The sequence below is a fragment of the Perissodus microlepis genome, chromosome 22 (genome assembly GCF_051167445.1).
Source record: "Perissodus microlepis isolate ML-2025 ecotype Zambia chromosome 22, ASM5116744v1, whole genome shotgun sequence".
NCBI lineage: Eukaryota > Metazoa > Chordata > Actinopteri > Cichliformes > Cichlidae > Perissodus > Perissodus microlepis.
Genome location: NC_140481.1, coordinates 4,240,612 through 4,267,364, shown reverse-complemented (window position 1 = coordinate 4,267,364; position 26,753 = coordinate 4,240,612). Strand labels below are relative to the sequence as shown.

The 26,753-nt window shown below is 41.0% G+C and overlaps 1 protein-coding gene across 2 annotated transcripts in view; it reads left to right on the top strand.

The window, feature by feature from the left end:
* The window catches only part of adcy2b (adenylate cyclase 2b (brain)), a 69,608-nt gene that overhangs the window by 16,396 nt on the left and 26,459 nt on the right, over positions 1-26,753 (top strand). For both annotated transcript variants that reach the window (XM_084920309.1, XM_084920308.1), the window contains exons 3-9: positions 5,762-5,926; positions 6,765-6,914; positions 11,939-12,087; positions 17,007-17,118; positions 17,898-18,025; positions 20,381-20,539; positions 21,132-21,264. In XM_084920309.1, the coding sequence (XP_084776435.1) occupies positions 5,762-5,926; positions 6,765-6,914; positions 11,939-12,087; positions 17,007-17,118; positions 17,898-18,025; positions 20,381-20,539; positions 21,132-21,264 (996 nt within the window). The remainder of the gene's footprint in view (positions 1-5,761; positions 5,927-6,764; positions 6,915-11,938; positions 12,088-17,006; positions 17,119-17,897; positions 18,026-20,380; positions 20,540-21,131; positions 21,265-26,753) is intronic.

Here is a 26,753-nt window from a genome sequence, read left to right as displayed (position 1 = left end):
ACTTTTTTTAAGGGCTTGTTCGGATTGAATAGAAGAAACAAAGCATTAAAACATGTTAAAAACACAACAGCCTTAATAAACACAGAGTAGTTTGGACCCGGAAGCCAGGTTCATATGTCATCACTTAAAGATTGGATAGCTTCATTGTTATTGAGGGTGAAGAATTATTGGTGTGAAGCCAATGAGCCTTAAAGCTACATTTTTTTCAGATAGCCAGCAGGGGGCGACTAAGGGGGCATCAAAGTCTGCGAAAAACAAAAACAACTTTATGACTCCCATGATCCATACTCTCAGTAAACACTCTCTCTTCATGAGTCATCTTCTAGTTTCAGAGCATAATGAATGCATCACAATGTTTATTGTTTAATATACAATTTCCATGGGAGTCAAAAAGGAGGATAATACAGGGCACGCTTGTGATTGACAAGACTTTTATCTACAGTCTACAAAAACAAACAATTAATAAATATGTGACTTAAGCTGTTTAGTCACACATTCTTTCTAGCCCAGATACTCCGGTTTAAGTGAGCCTGCTGCCTTAAGATAGCGTGCAGGAGACAGGACGCAGGATGACCACTTGCTGCAGCAGACTTTTATCTCCACTGATTCCACACTGATGCAAATCAGTGCCACAGGACATCACACAGACTTTGTAGTAGGGAGCTGGCAGGTTAAAGGCCATTTAATGCCAAGCCAACTGTGTCAGAGATTTGCATGCGTCTCCCACTGTTACACGTAGAAATGTTCAGCGCTGCAGTACGTGCGTGAAAATGGCTTACGATTACCCGAACCTGATAATTTGGCCTTTCGACACATAGCCGTGCATTCAAGAGTCTTCTCAGGATTTCATGTGACAAAGAATTTGCTTCCGCACACACACCTGTCATTTAGTTTAAATGTGTATTTTTTGAATGCATACATGGCTGTGTGTGTGTGACTGTGTGCGTTTGAGGCTGTGTGTGAGCGCAGAATTAATTTGACGTGTTAATGAGCCCTGATGAGAGCTGGAGGTGAGCAGATCAGCAGACAGACACATTCGTTTTCAGCGCCAGGCTCCTTCTTTCTCCATTTCAGGACTCCTATTTTCTCATGCTAGCACCCTGTCTCCATCTATTCATCAAATCCCATTTTTCTCTCCTTGGTTTCTCCACCTGCCTCCTTTTATCCTTTTAACCTCCACCCACGACCCACTCCCCACCTCTCTTTCTCCGTCTTACCTTCGTTTTACTTCTTCGATTCCACGGTGGGGTTGGGGATATTTTTAACATCGGCCACCTGTGAGAGCATAATCATTCTGCATTATTAATTATGCTATTCTGCGCCCATGACTCTTCCTCTATCTATCTATCTATCTATCTATCTATCTATCTATCTATCTATCTATCTATCTATCTATCTATCTATCTATCTATCTATCTAGAATGAAAGAATGAAAGAATGAAAGACAGAAATAAATAAGTTAACAAAAGAAGGACAGAAGAAAGGGAAAGAAATATGTAAGAAAAGAAAGAAGGAGAAAAAAGAAGAAAAAGGAAAGCGGAAAGAAAAAAGGAGAAAAATAGGAAGAGAAATAAAAAAAATAAAGGAGAAAGGCAAGAAGAAAAAGGCAAAAAAGAAGGAAAGAAAGACAGAAGGAAGCAGGAAAGAATTAGGTAAGGAAAGAAACACTTAATCAACGAAGGAAAATGGATAAGAAGGAAAAAGGTGGGAAATAAAAGCATTAGGAAAGAAAGCAACAAGAAAGGAAAACAAGGAAAGAGGAGGATAGCGAAAAGAAAAAATGAGAAAAGGAAGGCAGGAAAGGAGTGAGAAAAGGAAAACAGGTAATAACAAACAGGGTAAAGAAAGAAAAAGAAAGAAAGAAAGAAAGATGCAGGGGAGCAGAAATCCTGTGAGAGGAGAACAGTTGGAGCTGCTGCCTGCTCTCGGTGGGCTGGATTGATTGTGATTACTGAGAGAACAGCATGTCTGATGGAGCACACGGAGCTAATAACAGTAAGGGTCTGACAGAAAGAGAAAGAAAGGCCACAAAGACAGAGGCCGGGAGAAGCTGCTTCTCTCTTCAGCCATTCACTTTGGACCCCCTCTCTCCCACTCCCACCCTCCACCACTCTCAACCACCCCATTCTGAGCTGGCTCACCTGCTTTTGTTGTAAACACAGACGCACGCACACACACACACATGCGCACACAGAAATATATCTTTAGCCACGTGTGCCACTATCTAGCCGCAGTAGCCTGTTAGTCTGCTCTTTATTTAATTTCTCTGAAGGCCACGGCTCTTTCCAGAAGGCAGATGGAACATAGCTGTCACACCTGGTGCCAAATAATCAAGATATAGTCACTTTTACCTGTGCGTGTTAGTACGTACCTGCCCAAAAAAAAACAAACAAACAAAAAAAAAACAGGGTGTTGCTTCTTAGGAGGGGAGAGCAAAACCTTTTTAAATGGGAGTATTCATGCATCTGTGCGTCTGTGTTTGCATTAGGAGGTGGGTAAGCTTGCATCGCTTATGCTTGAAGCACACAGAGCAGGGCGAAAAAGTCATGGAAGGCGCTGAAGTGATATGATGGCTGCAGGACTCATGTCGGAGTGTTTGAGGCTGTATTAGGATTCAGGATAGAAAGCCGTGGAGACGGTGTCTGCCTGCCTGCCTGTGTGGCACACAGAAGCAGGTGACGCACCTGAAATTGGACTGCCATTCTCAATTCCACGCAGCCACCTGAACACACCCAGTGTCACACACTCCGACTAACCACATACCCCTTTAGTCACCCCCTCCCCGATGCCGAGGTGAGAGTTCAGGGTAAGGAGTTGAAGGTTATGGCAAAAATATACACGGCCTTCAAAACGCTACATCTGCTCCGACGTCAGCATCCTTCCCTTTGTTGGTTCCCTTAGTAACAGAAGGTCTAAGCCTACACAAAAACACCTCAGTGTGTGTGTGTGTGCGCTCGCTGCATTCAGGTCAACCAAACAATTACTTATATCCAATGTTCTAGCTGTGATTTGGCTTGATAAAACACTGCATGCTAGCAAGAGAAGAAATCTCTGTAACCCGTTGCTGCAAATTATGTCCGCAGCGTTGATTTTGACTATCTGTTTTTTTCTCAAGCGGAACAGAGCGCAGGGTTTCTACAGCTCTCACAAAGTTGAACTGAGTCACTCTAAAGATGGATTTTTTAGCCCAAGACATCTGTGGTACACATAAGAATACATAGTCACACTAAAGCCATGTCCTGTGCTAAAAACTCTGACAAATTCTAAAGCCAGGGTTTTCAAAGTGCAACTAAATTAAATTAGAAATGATTGTAAATTTCAATCAATTGTTGACTTCACTGCAGGAAAGCAGAACAAAGTTAATTTACACTTCCAATGAGAACTTCATAGACAGGAAGTTTGGGACCCACCCAACAAAAAGACCTTGAAAAGGTATTAAGAATGACATTGCCAAACAAGGACACTCCTCTTGTTATGAGGAGATATGTTGTAAAAAGCTGAGTGTTCAAGTAGATGACATAAGAACCGGCCCATTTACTGTTTTTGGACTATTTAGTTTTTTATCTAGAAATCTATTTTACTTTGACTTTTTAAGCAATTTGAACCCAATTTTAGCATTTAGCATTTGAGGGTATGTACCAATTAAACATATTTTAGACCTCCAATCAAGAAAAAATTACTCAGTAGCTAAACATTAATTCAAAATTTAATTAGAGTTTTGCTAATCCTCTGAAAAGTTGCCTTATCACCTTGGCTCAGAAAACAACTTCCATGGACATCTGGTGCTTGGAAGAGGAAATCTAAACAGATTTAGCTGTTTTTATTGTGATGGATGTTTAATAATTCAGTTTCATGTGAGGTTTCATGCTGTTTCAACCAACTCTTCAAATCTGACTGCTAAAATGGTTGTATGTTATGCTTCATTAAATTCTGAAATGCATTGTGCCGGCTGAAATTTGTATATAAAATTTTAAAGTCAGTTAAGTGAATTCAGTTAAAAAAATATATACATTTTGTACAAGTTTTGACAGTTCTGAAATACTGTGTGGGTGTGTGTTGTTTTTTATGACACAGGGTCTACTAAAACAAGTCCATATTTTTCTTCAGCCCGGGCGACTCAGGAAAGACTTTCTCAACTATAATGATCAGTCCATTATTACTGGATCATAAAAAAGATAAACTCTATTATTTTGATGCTTTTCCAGTTTCATTAATTACCTGAACAATCTTGAAGCGCTGTAGCTTTCACCAGATTAGCGCGTTTTAGCCACTGACAGCTCTACATGGCTAACTAGCATAAGTGGTATACAGAAAAAGTGGACATTTTCCATTTTCAAACCATCACACTCCAAGCGAACACGTACAGGTAGTGTGCATATGATGGTATATATGAGTGAAAGTGCTGTAAGTGACTGACAGGCCTCGTACTAGCACAGTTTCAAAATTGGCTATTAGCTTAGCTAGCTTAAACAAATGAGACGTGTAATGTTAGCCTACTTGAAAATTTCCAACAGTTGCTCACCATTTAAATGACTCCATCATTTACTGAAGCGTCACTGAGGATTTGGTCCTCATTTGAACCCTGATTTATATTTTTAAAGCCAATGTTTCTTAAAACAGCAACCTCCTGGCATGCTGTCCTGTCCCACCCACTGTTCCATTAGAGAGCACCGCTCATACTTTAACCACACATTTACAGACTGTGTGTTAAGTGAGGCTCAAAGAGAAATGTTTTCCCAAAAGCAAGCTTTTCACTTAGTCTTATTAAAAAAGCTAATAAATTTCTAGCAGTTTCAAACACTTTATCTAAAACCCAAGGACTCAAAGGATTTCCAAGCATCCATATAAACCCTGAAATAACTGAGAAATGCAGGCCATAGTGTATTTAAAGCTTAAAGTTTACATGCATAATAAGGTAAGACACAAATCGAGGTCTAGGAATTATCGGTTTCTTTTCAGGAGAAACCATCCACTCAGAGCTGTCACCCGTAGTGAATTCCTGTTTGCAGTCTGACTTTCTGAACCTGATAGGCACAGGAAATAAACAGACAGGCAGGAAGGTCAAAGTTGATCTGGTGTCCTAGTTGAAGCTGTGACCTCATCACGCTGGTTGCCACCACAGCCACCATAACAGGAAGAGGTGGAGTGAGAGCAGGGGAAGTGCACAGAGACGAAGTGGGAGGTTAAGGCATGAGGTATCAGTGAAAAATACGCTGATGTGCACGCACAGCACACAGAAACATGCATGCGCACATCCACAGCAGGAGCTGATAAGCAATCGGAGTAAAAATGTCTCATGGAAATCAAAAAAAGAGGTACAACTGATCACAGAAATCAAGAAACAAACTCCTCATGTAATTGTTACAATATGTTATTCCCACATGTAAAGACATATTTGAGCAGTCATTTAATAACTTGTGATGCTCTGATTTGTTGTATTCTTGTTTTCTGGACAATTTAGCAGAGGATTTTTGTGAAAACTAAGTGAGCAGCCCACTCATCTCTAATGATTTATCACTGGATCAGCAGTTTATCGTTGGATCTCTTAGCAAAGAAGCACTGGCAGCCCACTCAGCTGTGTTCTGTATTTAGGCAAACAGCAGACAAAGTGGGAACACGTACAGCAGAGATCTCTGCTGGGATTCAGCCGCAAGCATATTTCTACATTTGGGAACTTCTTGTCAAAGCTGTTTGTATTAATGCGTGTGGTTTAATTTAGACAAATTTGCACCTTCACCTGCTCTTGCTTTCCCGTTTCCAGGTCTCCTTCTTCCTCTTTATCGTGTTTGTTGTCTACACCATGCTTCCCTTCTCCATGAGAGGGGCCATTATCGCCAGCGGAATCACCTGCTTCTCACACACTATCACTCTCAGTGTCTGTCTGACCACCCGCGACACAGACCTGGAGGATCCTTTAGTCTGGCAGGTAAACCTGAACACACAGCCACGCTGTTGGAATCTGCCGATATATTTTCCATGACTTCCTGCTTGTGCTGCATATGTAATTTCTTCTCCATATTAGCTGCAGCATGAAAACTTGTTCTCTAATGTTTTTCCAAGCATGATTAAAAATGATGAGGTGCAGCGTCTGGGTTGTAAAACAGTGAACCTATCCTGTATAATCGAACACATTCAGCAGGGCCTCCAGAGTAATGTGAAGGGCCTTTTACCGCACTCAGGGAACAGCCCTTCAAAACTGGCTCTAACTGAATGGACTGTTGATACAGTAAAACAAAGAGAGTCTTGCCGCAGACCGATAAGAGAAAAATATTATCCATAAATGTCAATAAGCGTGCAGAAACATTAAGTGAAGTAGAATTGATTTGGCATCAGATCCATTTCTGCTGCTGCTGGCACACATGCACACACACACACACACACACACACACTCCAATCAACCATCAGAGTAAAAACACTGTAATCACAACAGCCTTCAATAGCTTTCTTCGCTCTCACACACTCACACATGCAGAGTGGAAAAGTACTCTAACAATAAACCAGTGTTCAAAGGCAAAGCATGATCTTGGATACGGCACCAAGGACAACTTATTCATATGCAGGTCCACACTGTAAAGAGCTTGTGGTTGACACGGTGGTGGAAAGCACTGCAAAAGTGTGTGTTCTCGCCTGGTTTTACAAGGTAATAACAGAGGCTTAAGTGGAAAGGTCGTATAGTGGAAAAATGACTGGTACAATCATATTTGCAATATAGGTCAGCTCTTAATTGCTTATTTCTTCCATGTTTGTGTGCCTGTGTGTGGCAGATCTTAGCCAATGTGATAATCTTCACCTGTGGAAACTTGGCTGGGGCATATCACAAGCATCTGATGGACCTGGCACTCAAACAGACCTATCAGGACACCTGCAACTGCATCAAGTCTCCCATCAAGCTGGAGTTTGAAAAGCACCAACAGGTACACACTTTGAGAGCCATACTTTAGTTCTTGAAGTTACTTCTTGGTTATTATCCTGCTTTTTCTTCTTCTGTCCACTAGTTTGACTGTCTGCATATCCAACAGTCATGCTCACTCTACTCTGGGGCTCAAACATTATGTGTACTGGGGGCTGGCTAATGTTTGTCAGCTTTAGTTTTGTTGCTAACTCGGACAATTCATTAGCTACCCAAAATAGCAGCTATGGGGCTAACTTGCTAACTAGCTTGATTCCTTTCCAACGTTCCAGCCACTTTCCATCATTTTGTTCCATCGCTAACAAAATACTATCTGAAACTACAACAGCTTTTGGTTCTCAAGCAGAGTTTGTGTTGAAACTTTGTGTATGTCAAGCGTCATATCCTATGTATTTTTGCCAAGAATCCATCCATCCACGGTTCCCTTAGAAATTACTCCACAAGCTGTTAAGAGTTGGAGAAGTTCCCATTTTGAAGTTACAAAACAAGCCAGTCAAATTTTGGCACTAAAAAAAGCATTAAATACATTCAAAAATAGCTACGCTAATTGGATGGATTGCAGTGAATTTGGTAGAGAGTCATTATCTTTGACTTCTTTTCTTGCTCCATTCATCCACTCATTAGTAAACCTATCAATCCATTGACCACATATCTGATTCAGGGATCTCTTTCAGGTGTCCTGAGATTAGTTACACTCACCCACTGACATCAACTAATGGTACCCAACTAATCTTCATTAGTTACACCTTGCTAGGACTGAGTTGGTCTCCCTTTTTCCTTCAGACCCGCTTTAATTCTTCATGGCATGGATTCAACAAGATGCTGGAAACATTGCTCAGAGATTTTGGTCCATGTTGACATGAAAACATCACACAATTGCTGCAGATTTTGTCAGCTACACATCAATCATCTGAGTCTCGAATTCCACCACATCCCAACGGTGCTCTACTGGACTGAGATCTGGCGACTGCAGAAGCCATTTGAGTACAGTGAACTCACTATTTTGTTCAAAAAACAGTTTGAGATTTGTGATATAGTCCGAAATGTCACTCCCATTATGTCCATTTAAATGATACTCAAGGGGCCCAAACTGTGCCAAGAAAATATCCTCTCACACCATTACATCACCATCTCCAGCCTGAACCGCCGATACAAAGCAGGATGGATCCATGCTTTCATGCTGTTTATACCAAATTCTGATGAATTCTTGAGAGTCATCAAATCAGGCAACCGTTTTCCAATCTTATATTGTCCAATTTAGGCAAGCTAGTGCGAATTATGGTCTCAGATTCCTGTTCTTAGCTCACAGAGTGTGGTCTTTTGCTGCTGTAAATGATCTGCTGCAAAGTTCAAAATGTTGTTGGTGCAGAGATGGTTTTTCTGCATACCTTGGTTGTAATGATTGGATATTTGAGTGAATATATCTCTGTAAACCCTAAAGATGGTCCTGGGTTAGATGGATTCTAATCCAGGATTTGATGTCTTGCGTGATCTCTACCTAGCACCGTAATCAATCAAAATGTATTACCTTTACAAACACACAGATGTAATATTTCTATTTAGCCTTGACTATGCTTTGTGTTTACTGCTAAGTGGCAAAGGCAAGCATCCTATTTGCATGCTGATTTTTATAATTAGCTCAAGGCCTTGCTGGCCTCTGCCTTGTCCAAAGCCTCGTTATTTCTATCTGTCTCTTAATATGAGTGCCCACATTAAATTCAAACCGCCTCTGTTTTAATTGCCAAAATATTTCACTTCTTAGTTTTGTCAGGAATGAGGAGTTGGTAAGTCCGTCATGTCTAAGTGGCATTATGCGGTGACATTTGCTTGACATTAGCGTCTTTGCCCTGACATTAGCCATTCTTTCCAACCAGGGAAATGACATATGAACGTGCACACTAATAACCTGTAGTGTACGCACTTGGCATTGACTATGAGTTTTTAAATCATTTTTTAAATTGCTAAGTTTGTAAAAAGTTGCTTACTTACTACAGGAATCTTTTTTGTAAAAACGCTGGATTTAGGTGTAGTTACCATTTCTTGTTATTTCTTGTTAAGTTATTTACATGTTTTATTTGTGAACATAGATCAGCAGAGTCTATCTGTTGATCTATGTTTTATAACTAAGCTGGCATCTGTTCCTCAGCACCAGTATCTGCATCACTGTGTGAGGACGCACACAAATGCCGGTGCATAAAACAAATCTCATTCAGCGACTGAACACACAACTTTAGTTGATTAATCAAACACATGATTAATAACACTACATCTCCCCAGGCTATTATACCTATTGTGCATGCTCACAGTGGAGTGTTCATATTGCTCCGGCGCTGAATAAGTAAATAAGAGCAAGTGTTGCTATTGGTTTCTATTTTTAGAGCCCCTGGTCCCTCTCTCGACTTAATGTGCTGCTGTGTTTTAGGAAATGAGCCCGTGGTGTGTGAACAATGTAATGACCCTCTCTGCTGTGAGCTGCATTTATGAGTCACACCCCCTCAGGCAGCTATTCACTCTCTCTAACATGCACACACACCCACACACATGCCCACACGCTTGCACATGCACGCCAAAATCACCCTCTATGCAAGTGTGTATGGTGCTAAATTAAAGCAAAAACTTCTGGTTACACAACAGCGAAGGGTGATGGATCTTGCATCTCTGGTTCTGCATTTTTCTCCTCACTGTATAATGACATGACTTTTCCAAAGGGTAGGTAAACTTTCTAAAAAATCACCAGCAGCTGTCAAAGTCGTTTGTATAGTCGTATTTGTGCAACAATAATGTAGCCTTCAAAAATCAGACAAGAGATGAATCCTCGGAAGAAAAATGTGATAAACAGACCCAGATCACTGCCAACAGCCACCTGTGTGCTTTTGTTGACTTCAGCCACGAGGCATTTCAGTTTCTGAGATATTCCAGCAAATGCAGCTGCACAGCAGTGTTCATAAGATGCTTTTTGGGAAATGTAGAAAAACCTATAAAATGAGAAAGAAATCAATGATTTGGACTAGGGACTATAATAGGTCAAATAAATTTTACATCACTGCAAAGGTACATCTACATGGCATCTACATTTTCATTATGACTATATATAAAAATGGATGTACATGATTCAGTTTCAAAGTTTGGGTCATTCTCTTATTTTCATTCTTTGTAGTCGTTTTAGTTCCCTATGTGTTTCCCCATCTGTTCCGTCCTCTGTCTCATCTTTGTCTTTTGCCTGTTCCCCTGTCTGCCATTCATGTTTAGCACGGACCTTCTCGCTGCATTTTTTATTTTGCATTTCATGAACTTGCTGTACAACTTTGAAGGTTACCTATTGTAGTTTTACTTCATGTCTGTTTCCCATCAATTCTCTGATTGTTTCCACCTCCCTTTGGACTTGGTTCATATTTGACTTGTGATCAGCTAGCTAACATGCATTTCGGTCCTCATCAATCCTCATTGTGACAACTGGCGCATCAGACAGATGCAAGTAGCGCCTAAGTGCCTACATATACATACTGAAATAAAATAATATAAAACTTGAGCTCATTTTTTGTTTGGACTGTTAATACAATAATAAACCTCTCAGCAAGTCATCAGTTGTCACCCCAAAACACACTCAGGGATCCAGTTCACTGACTAAAAACCGGCTTGAGGTGATGTTTAGCAGATAGCTAGCTGTTACAATAATAGAACAACAGGTGTTGGCATATACCTGTCACCCATTAGGGATAGGACTACCATTTGGTTGTATTTTAGCCTTATGCATTTTTGCTGCATTTTGCTATGCAGCTCTTCTTTCATTAGCATTTCCATTTAGTTATGCACAACAACCCAAAAATTTGATAAAAACAGATGGATCCTAAGGGAGTAGACAGGTGACTTGGTGGATGTTAAATTGGTAATACAATTTGAATGGGTGGTTATAAAAAAAATTCCCAGTGGGGCTGTGTGGGGCTATTTAACTATTTGTTAATGGTGGAAGCTCACATAGTCAACAACGTCAAGCTCACCTCAGCTGCAATCCCAGCAAATCTCCTGATTTCAATGCTGACAAAAAAGCTGACAGCCAAAACTCATATGCCTGGTTCAGTCTCAAGAGAAAACACAAATGCCTTTGGGATCATGGCAGGCAGAGTTTCTCCTACAAAAATCTACCAAATCAAGCATGCAGAGCTACCTGCTTCGAGGACCCCATGTAAATAAGGGAGTGGCTGAAAGCAGCTTAAAAAAATGCTTTTGTCTGCAAGCCACTTTGCAACCCACCTCGACCGCATCTTATGCTTTCTTGCTCTTTCTGAATTCGTGTCAGCTCTGTTGTCACTGATAACTTCTCTGTTCTCTGCCGATCTTTTCAGCAGTGGCTGTTAGCGCCCAAGCAGCGCCACAACTCCAAATATAAATTACTGTTATTATCTATAGTACCGCTGGCTGAACTGCAATTTTTGCACTTCCACATTAATTTTGACACCACTGGAGGTTACCAAGTGCATTTACCTTAATGTTCCATTCAATCACTCATTTAACCGGCAGCCTAAAAATGCACAGAACCTGGTTTCCCATGACACACTGCATATTTGAAAATGTGCCTCGAGAGATTTTCAGTGCTTGACTTTGGCTTCCTGTGCTCAGTGCTTGAAAAATTAGCCCCAATGAGCCATCATTAAGGGATGTAAAAATAGGTTAAATATTAGCTGTGGATGACAACAGAAGAGAATAGAGTAGAACAGACTTAATTATGCACTACTCCTTGTCAGACACTACATGTGAGCCTTTAGGTCTCCTAGAAAAGCAGCTCAGCTTTCAGTTTCAGGGAGCAAATTATTTAAACCAGTTTGAATGGGAATTAAGATTTTTGTACTCGTGGAGCCATTCTGTTTGATTGGTGGAAAAATAAACCTGATTATTTCCATATCATAGTATATCAGAAAGACAAAGTCTCTTTATCAACCTGCCATTGTTATTCACTGTTAACATTTAAACTACGTTAACCGCCTGCCTTGCCTGCCTTGCATTCCTCCCCCCACATCTCCCTCCCTGTAGGAGCGCTTGCTGTTATCCCTACTGCCTGCTCACATAGCCAGAGTGATGAAAGCTGAGATCATCCAGAGGCTTCAGGGACCGAACTTCGGTCGAACCGAGAGCACCAACAACTTCCACAACCTCTACGTGCAGCGGCACACCAATGTCAGGTAAGTGTCCCTCTCCTTTCTCTGTGCCTCCACATGATAAAGATGATTACTTTCTGCTCTCATCTTAGCTCCTGATTGCTCGTATGCTATCCTGTCCTCCTGCTCACACTTCACCCACCTTTGTCCTCCACCCTCCACCAGCTCTTATAGGTGGATCTCTCCTACTGTATATTACTGCAAGCTTCACATCTTCTGTCATGTCCTGTAATTTCATTTCTTTTCCTCAAACCACTTTTTTTTTGGGCCATCCTCTTTACATCCCATTTTCTTCTTTCCTTTCATGACTGAATTCACCTCAGAGTTAATCCACCTCTATTGTCCTCTGAGGTCACTTTGCGAAATGAGCAGGAGCCTCTGTCCTTGTTTCCCGATGACATCCTCCTCTGTACTGAGGGGGTTCATAGTAACAGAGTACACAAACCCAGGCTTACTATGAGAGCCTCTTCACCAAATGCCCTCTAAATATCTGTTTTTACCCTCATCATGGAGCTTCACAGGAGAAATAGCAGCACCGTGCCTCATTTAAGCAGGCCTCAGGTGTGTGTGTGTGGATGAATGTGTGTGTCCTCATGTTGATCTGCCTATTATCTCTCCAATAATAACAAAATCTCACATGGTCCAGCTCACAGTGATGGCCGAGACAAGGGAAATCTTTCCAGAACAAAGAACAGGTACAGGTGGAAATGCAGTTTTGCTGGGATGCTCTTAAATGAGTCAGCTAGCAGAGAGCCAAACAGGTACTACCCCCATTATCAGTTCTCCAGCTGCAGTAATAGGCTTGGCTGAAGATCATACCATTCTTTCTCTTTCGGGAGATGGTCACATACTAAACGCTGGCACATCGTGAGATAGATAGCTGGAAATGTAACGTGTGAATATGGTTGTTTTAAAGTGCACACACCTTTCCTGTTTTTAAAAAAAAATACATTTTAACCATTAAAAATTGTATATAAGTATAGAACATGCAGTTTATGCTGCTATATAAGAGTTACAATGATGAGAAACTACAGCCTCCAAAAGTTGAATCAGCAGCACAGGTGTTAGAGAGCTGTTGTCATTATAGAGTTACATAAAAGCTGATGCAGCAACCGTTACGTCACTTATTGGTTTGTGAACTCTGGACTCCAATCCCACGAGTTTTCCAGCGTCTTGTATCAACTTACCAACGTTATTCGCTGCTAATATGTAAATCATATTATTGCCTGGGTATCCTAGTTTCCACTGTAAAGCCTCAGTGGCGGTATATTGCCAACTGCAATGCTAATTTTTTGAAGCTATATTTGAACCAGATGGTGGAGCACTAAAGTTATAAGCTCATCTTTATCTCTAAACTTTACAGACGCCGTGCACACTCACAGATACCTGCTGGCTTAGCGATAGATTGATAAAATCCTTGAATTTCATCCAACAAAACTGAAACACAACGTCTTGGATTTCTTGGCCCACAGAAGCTTCATTATTTGTCAGATAATTCCATTAAAAATGCTCCCAGACAGCACAGAAAAACACAGTTGGCACAATTCAGTATATACAAGTCAATATTTGGTATGGCCACCTTTTTCTTCATAACAGTCTGAACTCTGTTAGACAGTTTTCTCATCATTTCAAGTAGTCTTCAAGCATAATTCTCCAGGCTTCCTAAAGGACATTCAAAGCTCTTCTTTGGATGTTTGCTGTCAATATGATCCCAAATTGCTTAAGTATATAAGGTAAAAACAAAATTTGAACAGTTCTAATGGCTTTCCTTCTTCAACACAGCCTGAACTCCAAAGGAAAGCTTTCATGTAATTTCTTTAAGGAGTCCTTAGGAGTAGTACTCCAGGCTTCTTGAAGGACATTAACAGCTCTTTGGATGTGGACTGCCTTTTGATCTACTCTTTGTCACGATGATCCCACACTGCTTCAATAACATTGAGTTCTGGGTTTTGGGGAGGCCAATCCATGACTTATTGTTTTCCAATCCAGATATGCTTTTACTGCACTAGGAGTGTTTGGGATGATTGTCATTGTGAAAAATTAAACCATTCAGATACTTCCTAGGTGGTATTTAGTAGTGGCTCAAAATCTAATGGTGGTTTTCTGTGTTCTTAACTCTTATCAATGAATAAAATTGTCACAGTCTGTATGGCAGACCGTGGGGAGGTGGGGAAGGAGGACCCAAAATGCAGGACTCTTCAATGACAGCAGTGCATTTATTTACAGTGCAGTAAATAATCACACACAATTGTAGGAATGGGGTCTTTTAGACCCCATTCCTACAAAACTGCTCAAAGAAGTCCTGCCATTGATTAATTCTTCGATCTTAAATATGATCAACCTATCTCTAATGGTCGGCTATGTACCACAGGCCTTCAAGCTGGCTGTGGTTAAACCTTTACTCAAAAAGCCATCTCTAGACCCAGCAGTCTTAGCTAATTATAGGCCAATCTCCAACCTTCCTTTCATATCAAAAATCCTTGAAAGAGTAGTTGTCAAACAGCTAACAGATCATCTGCAGAGGAATGGTTTATTTGAAGAGTTTCAGTCAGGTTTCAGAGCTCATCACAGCACAGAAACAGCTTTAGTGAAGGTTACAAATGATCTTCTTATGGCCTCTGACAGTGGACTCATCTCTGTGCTTGTCCTGCTAGACCTCAGTGCAGCGTTCGATACTGTTGACCATAATATCCTATTAGAGCGATTAGAACATGCTGTAGGTATTACAGGTACTGTGCTGCAGTGGTTTGTATCATATCTATCTAATAGACTCCAATTTGTGCATGTAAATGGAGAGTCCTCTTCACACACTGAGGTTAATTATGGAGTTCCACAGGGTTCAGTGCTAGGACCAATTCTGTTTACATTATACATGCTTCCCTTAGGCAGCATCATTAGAAGACATAGCATACATTTACACTGCTATGCAGATGACACCCAGCTCTATCTGTCCATGAAGCCAGATAACACACACCAATTAGTTAAACTGCAGGAATGTCTTAAAGACATAAAGACCTGGATGGCCGCTAACTTTCTGCTTCTTAATTCAGATAAAACTGAGGTTATTGTACTCGGCCCTGAAAATCTTAGAAATATGGTATCTAACCAGATTCATACTCTGGATGGCATTACCTTGGCCTCCAGTAACGCTGTGAGGAACCTTGGAGTCATTTTTGACCAGGACATGTCCTTCAACGCACATATTAAACAAATATGTAAGACTGCTTTCTTCCATTTGCGCAACATCTCTAAAATTAGAAATATCCTGTCTCAGAGTGACGCTGAAAAACTAGTTCATGCATTTATTACTTCCAGGCTGGACGACTGTAATTCATTATTATCAGGATGTCCAAAAAACTCACTGAAAAGCCTTCAGCTAATCCAAAATGCTGCAGCAAGAGTACTGACAGGGACTAGAAGGAGAGAGCATATTTCTCCTGTTTTGGCTTCCCTTCATTGGCTTCCTGTTAAATCCAGAATTGAATTCAAAATCCTGCTCCTCACATACGAGGTCTTAAATAATCAGGCCCCATCTTATCTTAATGACCTTGTAGTACCATATCACCCTATTAGAGCACTTCGCTCTCGCTCTGCAGGCCTACTTGTTGTTCCTAGAGTATTTAAAAGTAGAATGGGAGGCAGAGCCTTCAGTTTTCAGGCCCCTCTTCTGTGGAACCAGCTTCCAGTTTGGATTCGGGAGACAGAAACTATCTCTACTTTTAAGATTAGGCTTAAAACTTTCCTTTTTGCTAAAGCATATAGTTAGGGCTGGACCAGGTGACCCTGAATCCTCCCTTAGTTATGCTGCAATAGACGTAGGCTGCCGGGGGATTCCCAAGATGCATTGAGTTTTTCCTTTCCAGTCACCTTTCTCACTCACTATGTATTAATAGACCTCTCTGCATTGAATCATATCTGTTATTAACCTCTGTCTCTCTTCCACAGCATGTCTTTTATCCTGTCTTCCTTCTCTCACCCCAACCGGTCGCAGCAGATGGCCGCCCCTCCCTGAGCCTGGTTCTGCCGGAGGTTTCTTCCTGTTAAAAGGGAGTTTTTCCTTCCCACTGTCGCCAAAGTGCTTGCTCATAGGGGGTCATATGATTGTTGGGTTTTTCTCTGTATTTATGAAGCGCCTTGAGGCGACTTTTGTTGTGATTTGGCGCTATATAAATAAAATTGAATTGAATTGAATTGAATTGAAATAAATCCCTGCGCGCCCCAGACTCCGGTGCCGTGTCTTCCTCCCAGCTTCTGTGCTCTGTGTCCTCGCTTCCAAGTGTCCACGCACCCCATGCTTGTTGCCCTCTCATTTCCACGCTCCTCCTGGGAAATAACAGAGGCAGCCGTTAGCCACTTTCAAACTGCGGCAGGCTTACTCTCACTGAAAAAGCTCCACCACACTCCTAAGTAGCTCCTCAGACGAGGCTTGATCAGCTGCAGGTGTGCGATCATTTCCTTAGGTGTGGCCAGCTACCTGGCAGGGACACACCCACCAGACCTGAAGGTGGGTGTGTCCCTGCCAGGTATAGCCACACACACACACGCCCGCAAGCAGGGAAACAGGGACAGCAGCATAATATACACACACATCAACAACAAGTAAACAAGTCCACTGACTGCTCATGAACCTTGGGGTCCCACAGACCCAGGTCCTGACAAAAAGTTTGGTGTTGGCATTTTTGCATCTTGCTACTGATAACAAAGTACTTAAAGATATCATTTAAAATTGATCCTTTGTCAGGTACAAGGACTGAACTGAAAATGAGTGAAAGAGCAACAAATGACTGAAGAAAAACTGAAATTGCTTCAAAAAGTCTGGAAAACTGCTGCTCAAGACCACTTTAAAAGTACATGGAAGCAAAATATAAAGAAGGGCTTTTGCACTGTACCACATTACACAATGGTTTTCCTTTTAACAGTGTTCTTTATCTTTGTTTTTACAGCATTCTCTACGCAGACATTGTGGGCTTCACCAGGCTGGCCAGTGACTGCTCCCCAGGCGAGCTCGTGCACATGCTGAACGAACTCTTCGGCAAGTTTGACCAGATCGCGAAGGTAAACCAAAAAGACACTCTCAACTGAATGTACTGTATGCATACCCACTCTGTATGATTAAAATAGACACAGTCATATGCATCATGCAGTAAGAGCCTCCATAAATCAAAGCAGCAAATGGCATTTTAATCAGAAATTCATTTGAATTTAATGAGGAAATAATGGAAGACATAAAACAGTTGGTCTTGCTTCACATGTAGTGCTTTCAGGGTAATGTCATCTGAAGCTTGAATTAATGCACTAAATTAGAACGGCTTAATTAGAAAGTAACCAAGATGAGAGAACGAGGTCTGTCTGGTGTTGTCTACCAGATGAAACGTGGCCTCGAAATACATTTTTTCTCGGTCCTGCGGCCTCTGTCAGCCTTCCTGCCGCGCTTTCCCAGAGCGCCCTGCCTGCGTGCGTGGGCTGGTCAGAGTGTATCTCGCGGTCTCGGGGGTTCTCAGCTACGTGGGTCTCAACAGTTTAGTCAGGCTCTCTTTGCTTTGTGTCCAGCAGCTCTGTCCTCCCGTCTGACAAAGCTGCTGTTACATAAACCCAGTCCAACGATGAGCTGTTACACTTCCCACATGTGGAATAAGAGCTAATATGCTTTACGTGTGGGTGTATGATTTTGGGCTTGATGGATGTGACTCTGTGCATGAGGGTTAGATGGAGGTAAGGAAGGAATAAAATAGCTGAGGATTAATAAAGATGATAATAATTTTGGACAGATTTGGATATGAAAGAGTTTGATAACGGCTGCAATTCGCTTCCTTCTCCCTTTCTGCTTTTTAAAGGAAAATGAGTGCATGCGAATCAAGATCCTGGGAGACTGTTACTACTGTGTGTCTGGCCTGCCCGAATCGCTGCCTGACCACGCCAGGAACTGCGTGAAGATGGGCCTGGATATGTGTGAGGCCATCAAGTAAAACACCAGATCTTTCCCTCTCTTTTCACCCGTATTTTTTTTCGCTCTCTCACACAAAGGGAAACGCAAACACAAACAAACACACAGCTGTCAAACAGACTGAGCAGAAGGAATGCCAGACTCGATTCCAGCTCTGTTTGAACTCTGGAGTAAACACAGTGTGAACGCAATACGATAAGCCTCCAGAATGGACAAATAAAATATTCAAACAAACGACAAAATATATTAGCCCGGTTTCTCCCTCTTCTGCTATCTGTCTGTGTATCTTCATTCATGCATGAACACACGCGCATTCGTTTCATAGGCTAATATATTAGCTTTTCAACACTGACCTTTAATCACAATCAGATTATAGATGGCCACCTGTCACATGCTGAGACAGAGTGTGGTTGGTTCAATTCAGTTTTATTTATCTAGCATGAAATCACAATAACAGTCACCTCAAGGTTCTTTATTTATAACGTAAAGACCCTATAATAATACAGAAAAAAACAATTTTCTTGTTTTCTGATTCTAAATGCAGCCATAATTTGCAAAATAAACTAGTGCTGTCAAAATGAACGCGTTAACGCAAATTAATCCACCATCACGGTCAACACGATTAAAATTTTTGACGCAATTAACGCATCTGGAGTGCAGAATGACTCAAAATCCCTGAAATGTTTCCATCAACGTATTTCGGGCAGTTTGTCCAAGAAGAGTTACCTTCGCACATGTGCAAATGGGCAGTTGATCTGGTAGTGACGGGCAGCTGAACCAATCAGCTCAATATGGAAGATGATAAACGCAGATTGGCCCCTTCGATGGGAAATTTGAGTATTAAAAGACTAACAAGACGGAACAGTCGACCGACATAAAGTCTTATGCACATTGTGCAAGAAGGAATTCTCTTTTCTCCGAAGCACTTCCAGCTTAAAATGTCACATTAACGCGAAGCACATGTGAGTCGGGGATGCTGCTAGCACTTTGGCTAACGTGTCACCCAGCTTGCGACAAACCACTCACGGAGCATCGGGGCCTCAGTAAGTCGACCTCGGACATATCGACTGACACAGAGAACACGAGCTTTACATAGATTTGGTTCCTCGTTTCAAGGACATGAAGTGCCTCCCCAAGAGTGACAGAGAGAGAGGATAAATGTTTACAGAGTTTTTTGTTAACATGTTTATTCAACATCTTGAACATTCATGTTAAGTGCGTATATTTTCCCTTTTTCTCGAGTCTGTTTGCTCACGCAAAATGAAAAGCGATTAATGTAGAATAAAAATGAATGATATTTAATTGTGATTAATCAAAATTCATCCACAGTAACCCTGTTATGAATTTGATTAAACATTTTAATTGTTTTAGAGCACTAATATATATTATATATTAGTGAATACTTACAACTTTTTAAAAAACTATATACTAATAGGTATTTCACAGGAGTGAACCTGTGTTAAAAGATTGAAGAAAACTATTCAAATTCTCTTTGAATTTAAGCATACATCCTCTGTGTTTTTTCTGCATTTACTTCATTATATTGCATAAATGTCCGTTACAAGCTTAAATATAAAGTTGACAAAATATAACTGCAACCAGGCTATTGATCAAGTAATTGCAATTAATCGTAAGTACAGAAAATTGTGCGATTAATGTGTTAATTTTTTTCAATCTATTGACAGCACTAAAATAAACATAATGTTTGCAATCAATGTGACTTGAACCTGTAAATTCATCAGGAATGCTTTTACTGTGGTCACACAGTTTTCTGTATAACTGGAAGTCTTCTGGCAACCAGAATAGTTGCCCTCTGGTCGTTGTTTCTCTCATAAAGATGACGACCCTTAATGATTTTTGAGTTTTGACTCCATGTATACCAATAAAAGACACGATTTGACAACCATTTGAACAGTTTCTAGGTTTTTCCAAGGGTAGCCGTATGGGCAGAAACCACCCTCACTAGCTTCTGATGCACACCCAGTCATTTTGTTCTATAGGCAGGTCTGAAATATGACAGAAACTGCTCAGCTTGAAGGATTACTGCTGGTAGGCTTTCAAGGGGGTAAAGAGTTAAAGCACTTACACATTGTTGATAGCAGATATGAAGATATACCCGTCTTTTATATAGTCTGTGGTTCATAGCTTTTCACCCCCTGATTTAACCAGGCTAGCTATTTCCTTTTACTCCCAGACTTATGCTAAAGGTTAACCGCAACATTGCTACACTTTGTGATTTGTTTTAAACATGTTATGCTTTTCCTTATTTTCTTTCATTTATGTGCTTTTAATAATGGTGGGTGTTTTTAAGCTTTTGATCTTGTTTACAGAAAGTGAGCACAATACATCAGGGCGTTTCTGTACTGTCCACAGGAAGGTCAGAGATGCCACTGGAGTCGACATCAACATGCGTGTTGGCGTTCATTCTGGAAATGTCCTCTGTGGTGTGATTGGCCTCCGGAAGTGGCAATATGATGTGTGGTCACATGATGTAACGCTAGCAAATCACATGGAGGCTGGAGGTGTGCCTGGGTAAGATTAATGAACCGAAGAATGCTTTACTTCATCTCACTGCTGGTGCAAAGCTACTTTGCAATTAGTGTTTGACTTCCCTGCTCCATTGTTGAGATGTTTTACATCATAATAATGGTAACATTTTGAGACATTTTTGGACAGGGGATCCGTCTCCTCTAATTCTACCTGTTATGAGCATTTTTGTCAATTATAGCTACTTCATTTGACAAGCAGCTCTGCATTTGTTCTGTGGCCATTAGGGCTGCCATCCCAGCGCTGTAGCAAGCTCCAGAAAATTGGCCGGTGGTTATGTGTATGCTACTCTGAAAATAAGCTCTCCAATGCCACAGTGTTGTCTCACTGGGCTGCTAATAGTTTGTCTCCTGTTATGCCTGCTGAAAGCTATCTGAAAAATATGCCAGATGAAAAAAAAAACAAAACATATTTCCATCTCTGTTTGCAGGGCAACCGAGCTGAAAAGCAAGAATTACAGGGTAGTGTAGTTACAAAGCTCGAGCATAAAATAAAGTTTAATTGAGCTGTCGGTGGTGCAGTGACGCAAGCTCCCCAGTCTTCAACTGATTTCGTCTATCCACTTACTCTTTTCCAGGAGGGTCCATATCTCTTCAGTAACACTGGAGCATTTGAAAGGCTCATACAAGGTAGAGCCTGGAGATGGACAGACCAGAGATTCCTACCTAAAAGAACATAACGTGGTCACCTACCTGGTCATCAACCCCAAGGTCAGATACCATGACAGCTCTTATAGTCTCAGTCAGAAAGCAGCAGAGGAGTTTTTCTTGTTAGCTAAAATTTACAGATGTGCCCTAAACGCATCACAAGGTAGTTATAAAGTTACTGTCTTGAAAAGAGGACAGCTGTAAGAATACGCTCACTGAATGTTTTTGTGTCCATGTGTGTGTGATACTGAGTTAAGATAAAGCATGTCCATGTATCTTTATGATGACCCGTTCTAGTTTTGGACAATCAGAGTTATTACATTTTGCAAACGTCATTTTTTCACAACCTTCCAACAGCCTGTTGTAAAGACTCGAGTTTAGGGTTAAAGTTAGAAAGAGGTTTAGGTTATAGTTAGTTGTGAAGGCTAAACTTACTGCTTTGAATGCATTAATGTAAGTGGGTGACAGCCAAACGAGCATGCCTGTGCGTGCCCCTCTCTCCCCCTACATACGGAGTGGAGCAGGCAGCAGTCACTGCAGCAGAAACTTTTAGCCTAAATATGCGTGGTCAGCTATAGCATAGTAGCATGCTAGCATGTATATTTGCTAATGATAAACACAAATGAGGCTGACGGAGAATGCTTTTAGTTTTGCTGATTTAATTTGTGTGAAAAGTGGTTCGAACAGGAACACAAACTCAAATGATAAGTTTTCAAAGTTTATTAAATGGTTGAAGGTTCAAGTTATACACGGCATCATGGACCTCCCTCTGTCCAAGAGCCTAGGGTGCCAAATTTTTATATTATGGTACAAACAAGACATTGTGACAATGTGATTGGTTAAAAAAATGGGGAGGAGCCATTTAGACTTGGCTCTCCCTTATTGATTTTCAGTCATGCTTCACATCTGCTCCAATTAGACAACTTCTTGTAAACAATAATAATAATAATAATAATAATACATTTTATTTATAGGCACCTTTAAAGACCCTCAAGGTCACCTTACAATAGTACAAAAATATATAAATAAAAACACAAGGTAATAAAAAAATAAGTATGAAGTATACAAGCTAAACAAGGTAAAAATAGACTAAGACAGAATCATGATGAAGAGTATGCAATTTTAAATAGATGGGTTCTGTAGTTTGTAGTCCGAAGATCTGGTGGAAATGCATTCGAAAGTCTTGGGGCAGAACAGCTAAAGACTCTGAGTCCCATGGAAGTCAGGCGAGCAGGTGGAACAAACAGAAGGGAAGCTGAAGAAGAGCAAAGTGTACGAGGGGGTGAGTACGTACGGAGAAGATCAGATATATATGGGCGAGCGAGGTTATGAAGCGCTTTGAAAGTAAGAAGCAGGATCTTGAAATTGACACGGAGGTGAACTGGAAGCCAGTGGAGCTGTTTAAGAACAGGTGTTATATGTTCAGTTGATCTAATTCGGAATAAAATACGAGCAGCTGTATTTTGAACTAACTGCAATTTATGGAGAGATTTATGAGGTAGAACAGCAGTCCCCAACCTTTTTTGTGCCACGGACCGGTTTATGTCCGTCAACATTTTCATGGACCGGCCTTTTAAGGTGTCGTGGATAAATACAAGAAAATAAAACCAGTACCGGTACCAAAAAAAATAGAAGATTTATTCATAACACATGGGAAAAGACCCAGGGAAACTGACTTAATGATAAATACAATTAAACAAATTACAATAAAAACCCTGAAAACCATAAATTTTACACCCACCTCAACTCTCAGCGGGCCTGGACCGCTGAGGTAGACCATAGAGAAGAGAAATACAGTAATCTAAACGAGATGTGACAAAAGCATTGACAAGTATGACGGTACTGTATGGAGTGAGTGAAGGACAAAGGGATTTAAACATTTAAAGCTGCTGGGGCAGAATCTGGCTCACAAGTCCCCAAAAATCCCAGTTTCTCTTCATATCATTGTTTTTCGTCCATGAATAAAAACAACACTTTTTTCCTGCAGTACAACTGACTGCCCAGTATTGGCGGTCGTGATGGAGTAATGCTTTGACTACTAGGCTAGTGAGAAAACTATATAGCCACTACTAGAGCCAGCTGATCAGTCATAGGGAAACTGCTAAATGGCCAAAGACAGTATACCTGTTTCATATCAAGCTCGGCTTGGGTGTATCTTCTGCTGCTGGCAGACAGCTGGAGCAACGAAGCTGTGACAGGATACGCCTGTAACTACAATAATAGCCTAATTATATTGTATTGTGACAGCTCTGATATAGCGCTGATATATTAACATTATACTGTGTTAGGTCTCTGTTAAGTTGGGGTAAAAAATAAAAAACCAAAACTTTTACAGTAATTTATCAAAAAAATTCCACCAAAAAGGAGATTTATCTAGGAAAGCCACTGATTCCTTGATTTCTAAAACATCTCTTTTATTGATCAAACCCGTCAAACCTTGACCACAGTATTGACTTACATTTTATATATTTTGGGTAATGACTTAAGCTTTTATGTAACTTCTTGTAGATGTAAAGAGGCAGTCCACAAACACATGGGAAATCTATTTTCAACACCATGGACAATGCCGCTGCTTCATAATCATTTGGATGCTGGTCACGCTGACACGGAAAATGCACTGAAATACATCATCCCCTCTTCATCCTGCTAAAGCGAGCAGCTAGTCAATACTGGCAATGTCAAGAAGAGGAAAATAATGTAGTGCGCCCACCGTTTGTTATCAAATGACAACATTTGAGTACGAGCCGGGTTAGTCTGGAAGCTCGAGGCATTGCGAGTGGTTTGTGACGCCGCACGGCTCCTCCTGTCCACACAGGGCATGGAAGGCTGATTAAGGGCATTCAAGAGATCGGCCTCCTCTGTGAACTGTGTTGAGACTATTTCTGTATAGAATATGCTGCTGGCATTCAGACTGGGCTCAGAGTTTTTAGCTTGGCAAATGAAAACCCGTGCTTAACAGTCCTCTTCCTTCCTAATCCCCCCCATAACTTGGCTACATCGCACCCACTCCCCAAAATATCCCTCTTCCTACTCCAGGCATCTTCTGCTCACTGTCTGCACCGGGCTCAGTTCTCGGTGCAACGCCAGCATGTGTTATCAAAAGAAATTCAGGTTTTTGTGTTTCTCCCCACATCTTTTCAAATCAAATATGCTTGTGTGTTTTCTTCTTCTATTTAGAGCTTTACCAAGAATCTTTAGCTTTATTTTTTTCTGCATGAGAAAAACAATGTCTTATTTTTCCTGCACGACACTAACACTCACGCCAGTGAATTCAAAGAACGTTTCGCCAAACCTTGAGAGCATGCTTTCGATGGTTTCATCTTTATCTGCTGGCGTCTTCAGCTCAATAAAAATCTGGCAAATTTGCATGCAAGATCATAGATTTTCAGTTTGGAGTGAAGCCGGTGCAATCTGGAATCTCGACTGCTGCAGTTTCATTAATGGAGCAATGCACTCTGCCTGTCAGTATTTATACACGGTGCTCAAGAGGCTCCCGATGGCTCAAACAGAGAGTCATGCCGAGCAGCAGAGAGTAAAAGTCTCCACTTAAATTCCTGAAGCATTTCTCTTCATCATTAACTGGTCACACTTCAGTAACTCAGCTCTGAACTAATCTGAGCTGCCTGACCAAGACTAACTTCAAACTCGGTCAGGCTTTTTGCAGTCATTAGCTGCTGGAACAGCATTCAGATGTCTGATGACTTGGTCTGCAAACCTGAGAAAAAAACAAACTTGGAGAGTTTTTGTGCTTAAAATAAGAAATAATAATTCAGTATAAAATGCTGGATTGTATTTTCCATTACAAATACTCGTATGGGATTACAGCAGCACATGCCCCTATTTTTTTATGTACAGGACACTGTTAGCAAGTTTGCTTGGCAAGCAAAAGGTCGATTGGTTCACTTCCTGCCAGAGATACAAATACCCTGAAGGGTGTTAGTGTGTAAAAACATCCAAGCCCCCCCCCTAAATTCAGACTTCATGTTATGCTCACTTCATGCTGAATTCTAACATTTCTTACACTTTAATTTGTTGCCCCCAAAGCTGCGTCTACACAGGGCCCAATTCACTCGTCATGCACGACTTTGAAGCTAGTTCACTGGTGAACTTTCCACGCTCATGTGGAAAACATTTTTAAACCTTTTGAGCTACTCATTTCTCAAACAGGAAGTGAGGAGCCCTGGTCCTTCCTCATGTTTTCCTACCAGCTGAGTTGCTGGTGAGGTCACTGTTATGATCATCTTTTCCATCATTCAGCCGTTTGAGTCTTTCATTCCACCTAAGTAGGGACGGCTCAACTTCACTGATGGAGCCACTAACTTTTAAATTACACCAGCGAACTCTAAAGCGCAATATCAGAACATCGATTTGTGAACTGAATCCCAGCAGAAACCAGCTCATGCAGCTTGTGAGCGGGACACAAAAGAAAGTTAATGTTTTGGAACGGCTGAGTCAAACCTCTGACCGTGAACCTATAAAAATATCGTGAAAGGACCTGAAGGTTCGCACAGAGCTTGCGTGAGGAAATCCACCAATATTCCAGCTGAATGTAGAAATCAATACCTATTATCCATTAACTACTTCTACAAAAGTTTCTATAAGAAGTACAACACCATTCCCTTCAAAATAAACACTACCCACAGAGTGAGCTGCCTTGGTGGAGGATTGTGCTCTCCTGCCTCTCTCGTGCTTCTTGTTTAGCCTGTGTCCAGTCTTTAGACTTGTATTCAGGGTTCAGAGTTTATGTTATATTCATGCAAACACATAGAAAAAAATATTTAAAGCGTAAATGTTCACCAGCACCCTCTGTTCTCTCCAGTAGATTGGTACATTTTATGGGAGATTGGCACTCATCGTGTTGATTTATTAGATTTTTTATGAAAGTTCTTTTCATTATTTTCCCCTAGTATCCTATTTATTAATGCAGAGTGACACTTGAGTAGAGAGACCTAAATTACTTTTGCTGAATGCAGCGCTACAGTAATTACAAAAACAGCAGTTTTAGACCTAACCCAAGTCTCTGGGTGTTTAAACTGTGGTACTTACCTTCTTACAAAATACAGTAGTGTTATGATCTTACACGAGTGTCTCTCAAGATGCCACTCTGTAGCCCTTATTATTTATTAGAGATGGCTTTTTGATTTCCTATCAGATATTGTGAAAAGGCTGCAGGTCTCTGTCATGTTCAAGGAGCCTTAAAATGGATCAAGGCCGAACGTGGAGCATTGATCACAAGAGGTGTCATCTCTGCCTTCGCTTTCATTGATTGTCACTGTCAGAGCTGTTTGGGTACACCCTCAGGAAATGAACACAGTCATCGTGGACCGTGTGTGTATGTGTGTGTGCGGTGTGGTCGTCACAAGCATGTGTGCGCATGTTTAGTCCCTCGGAATACCTGTCTTTGTGAGTAATTAAAATAAACCACCAGAGATGTGGCATTTGTCATCCTCCCAGATTGTCAGCGTTTCGGGCGGTGCTAAAGTGGTACGTTTTTTTGTCAGGGAAAAAGCACTCATCACAAAATTTGGATTAAAAAAAACAGACAGAGAGAG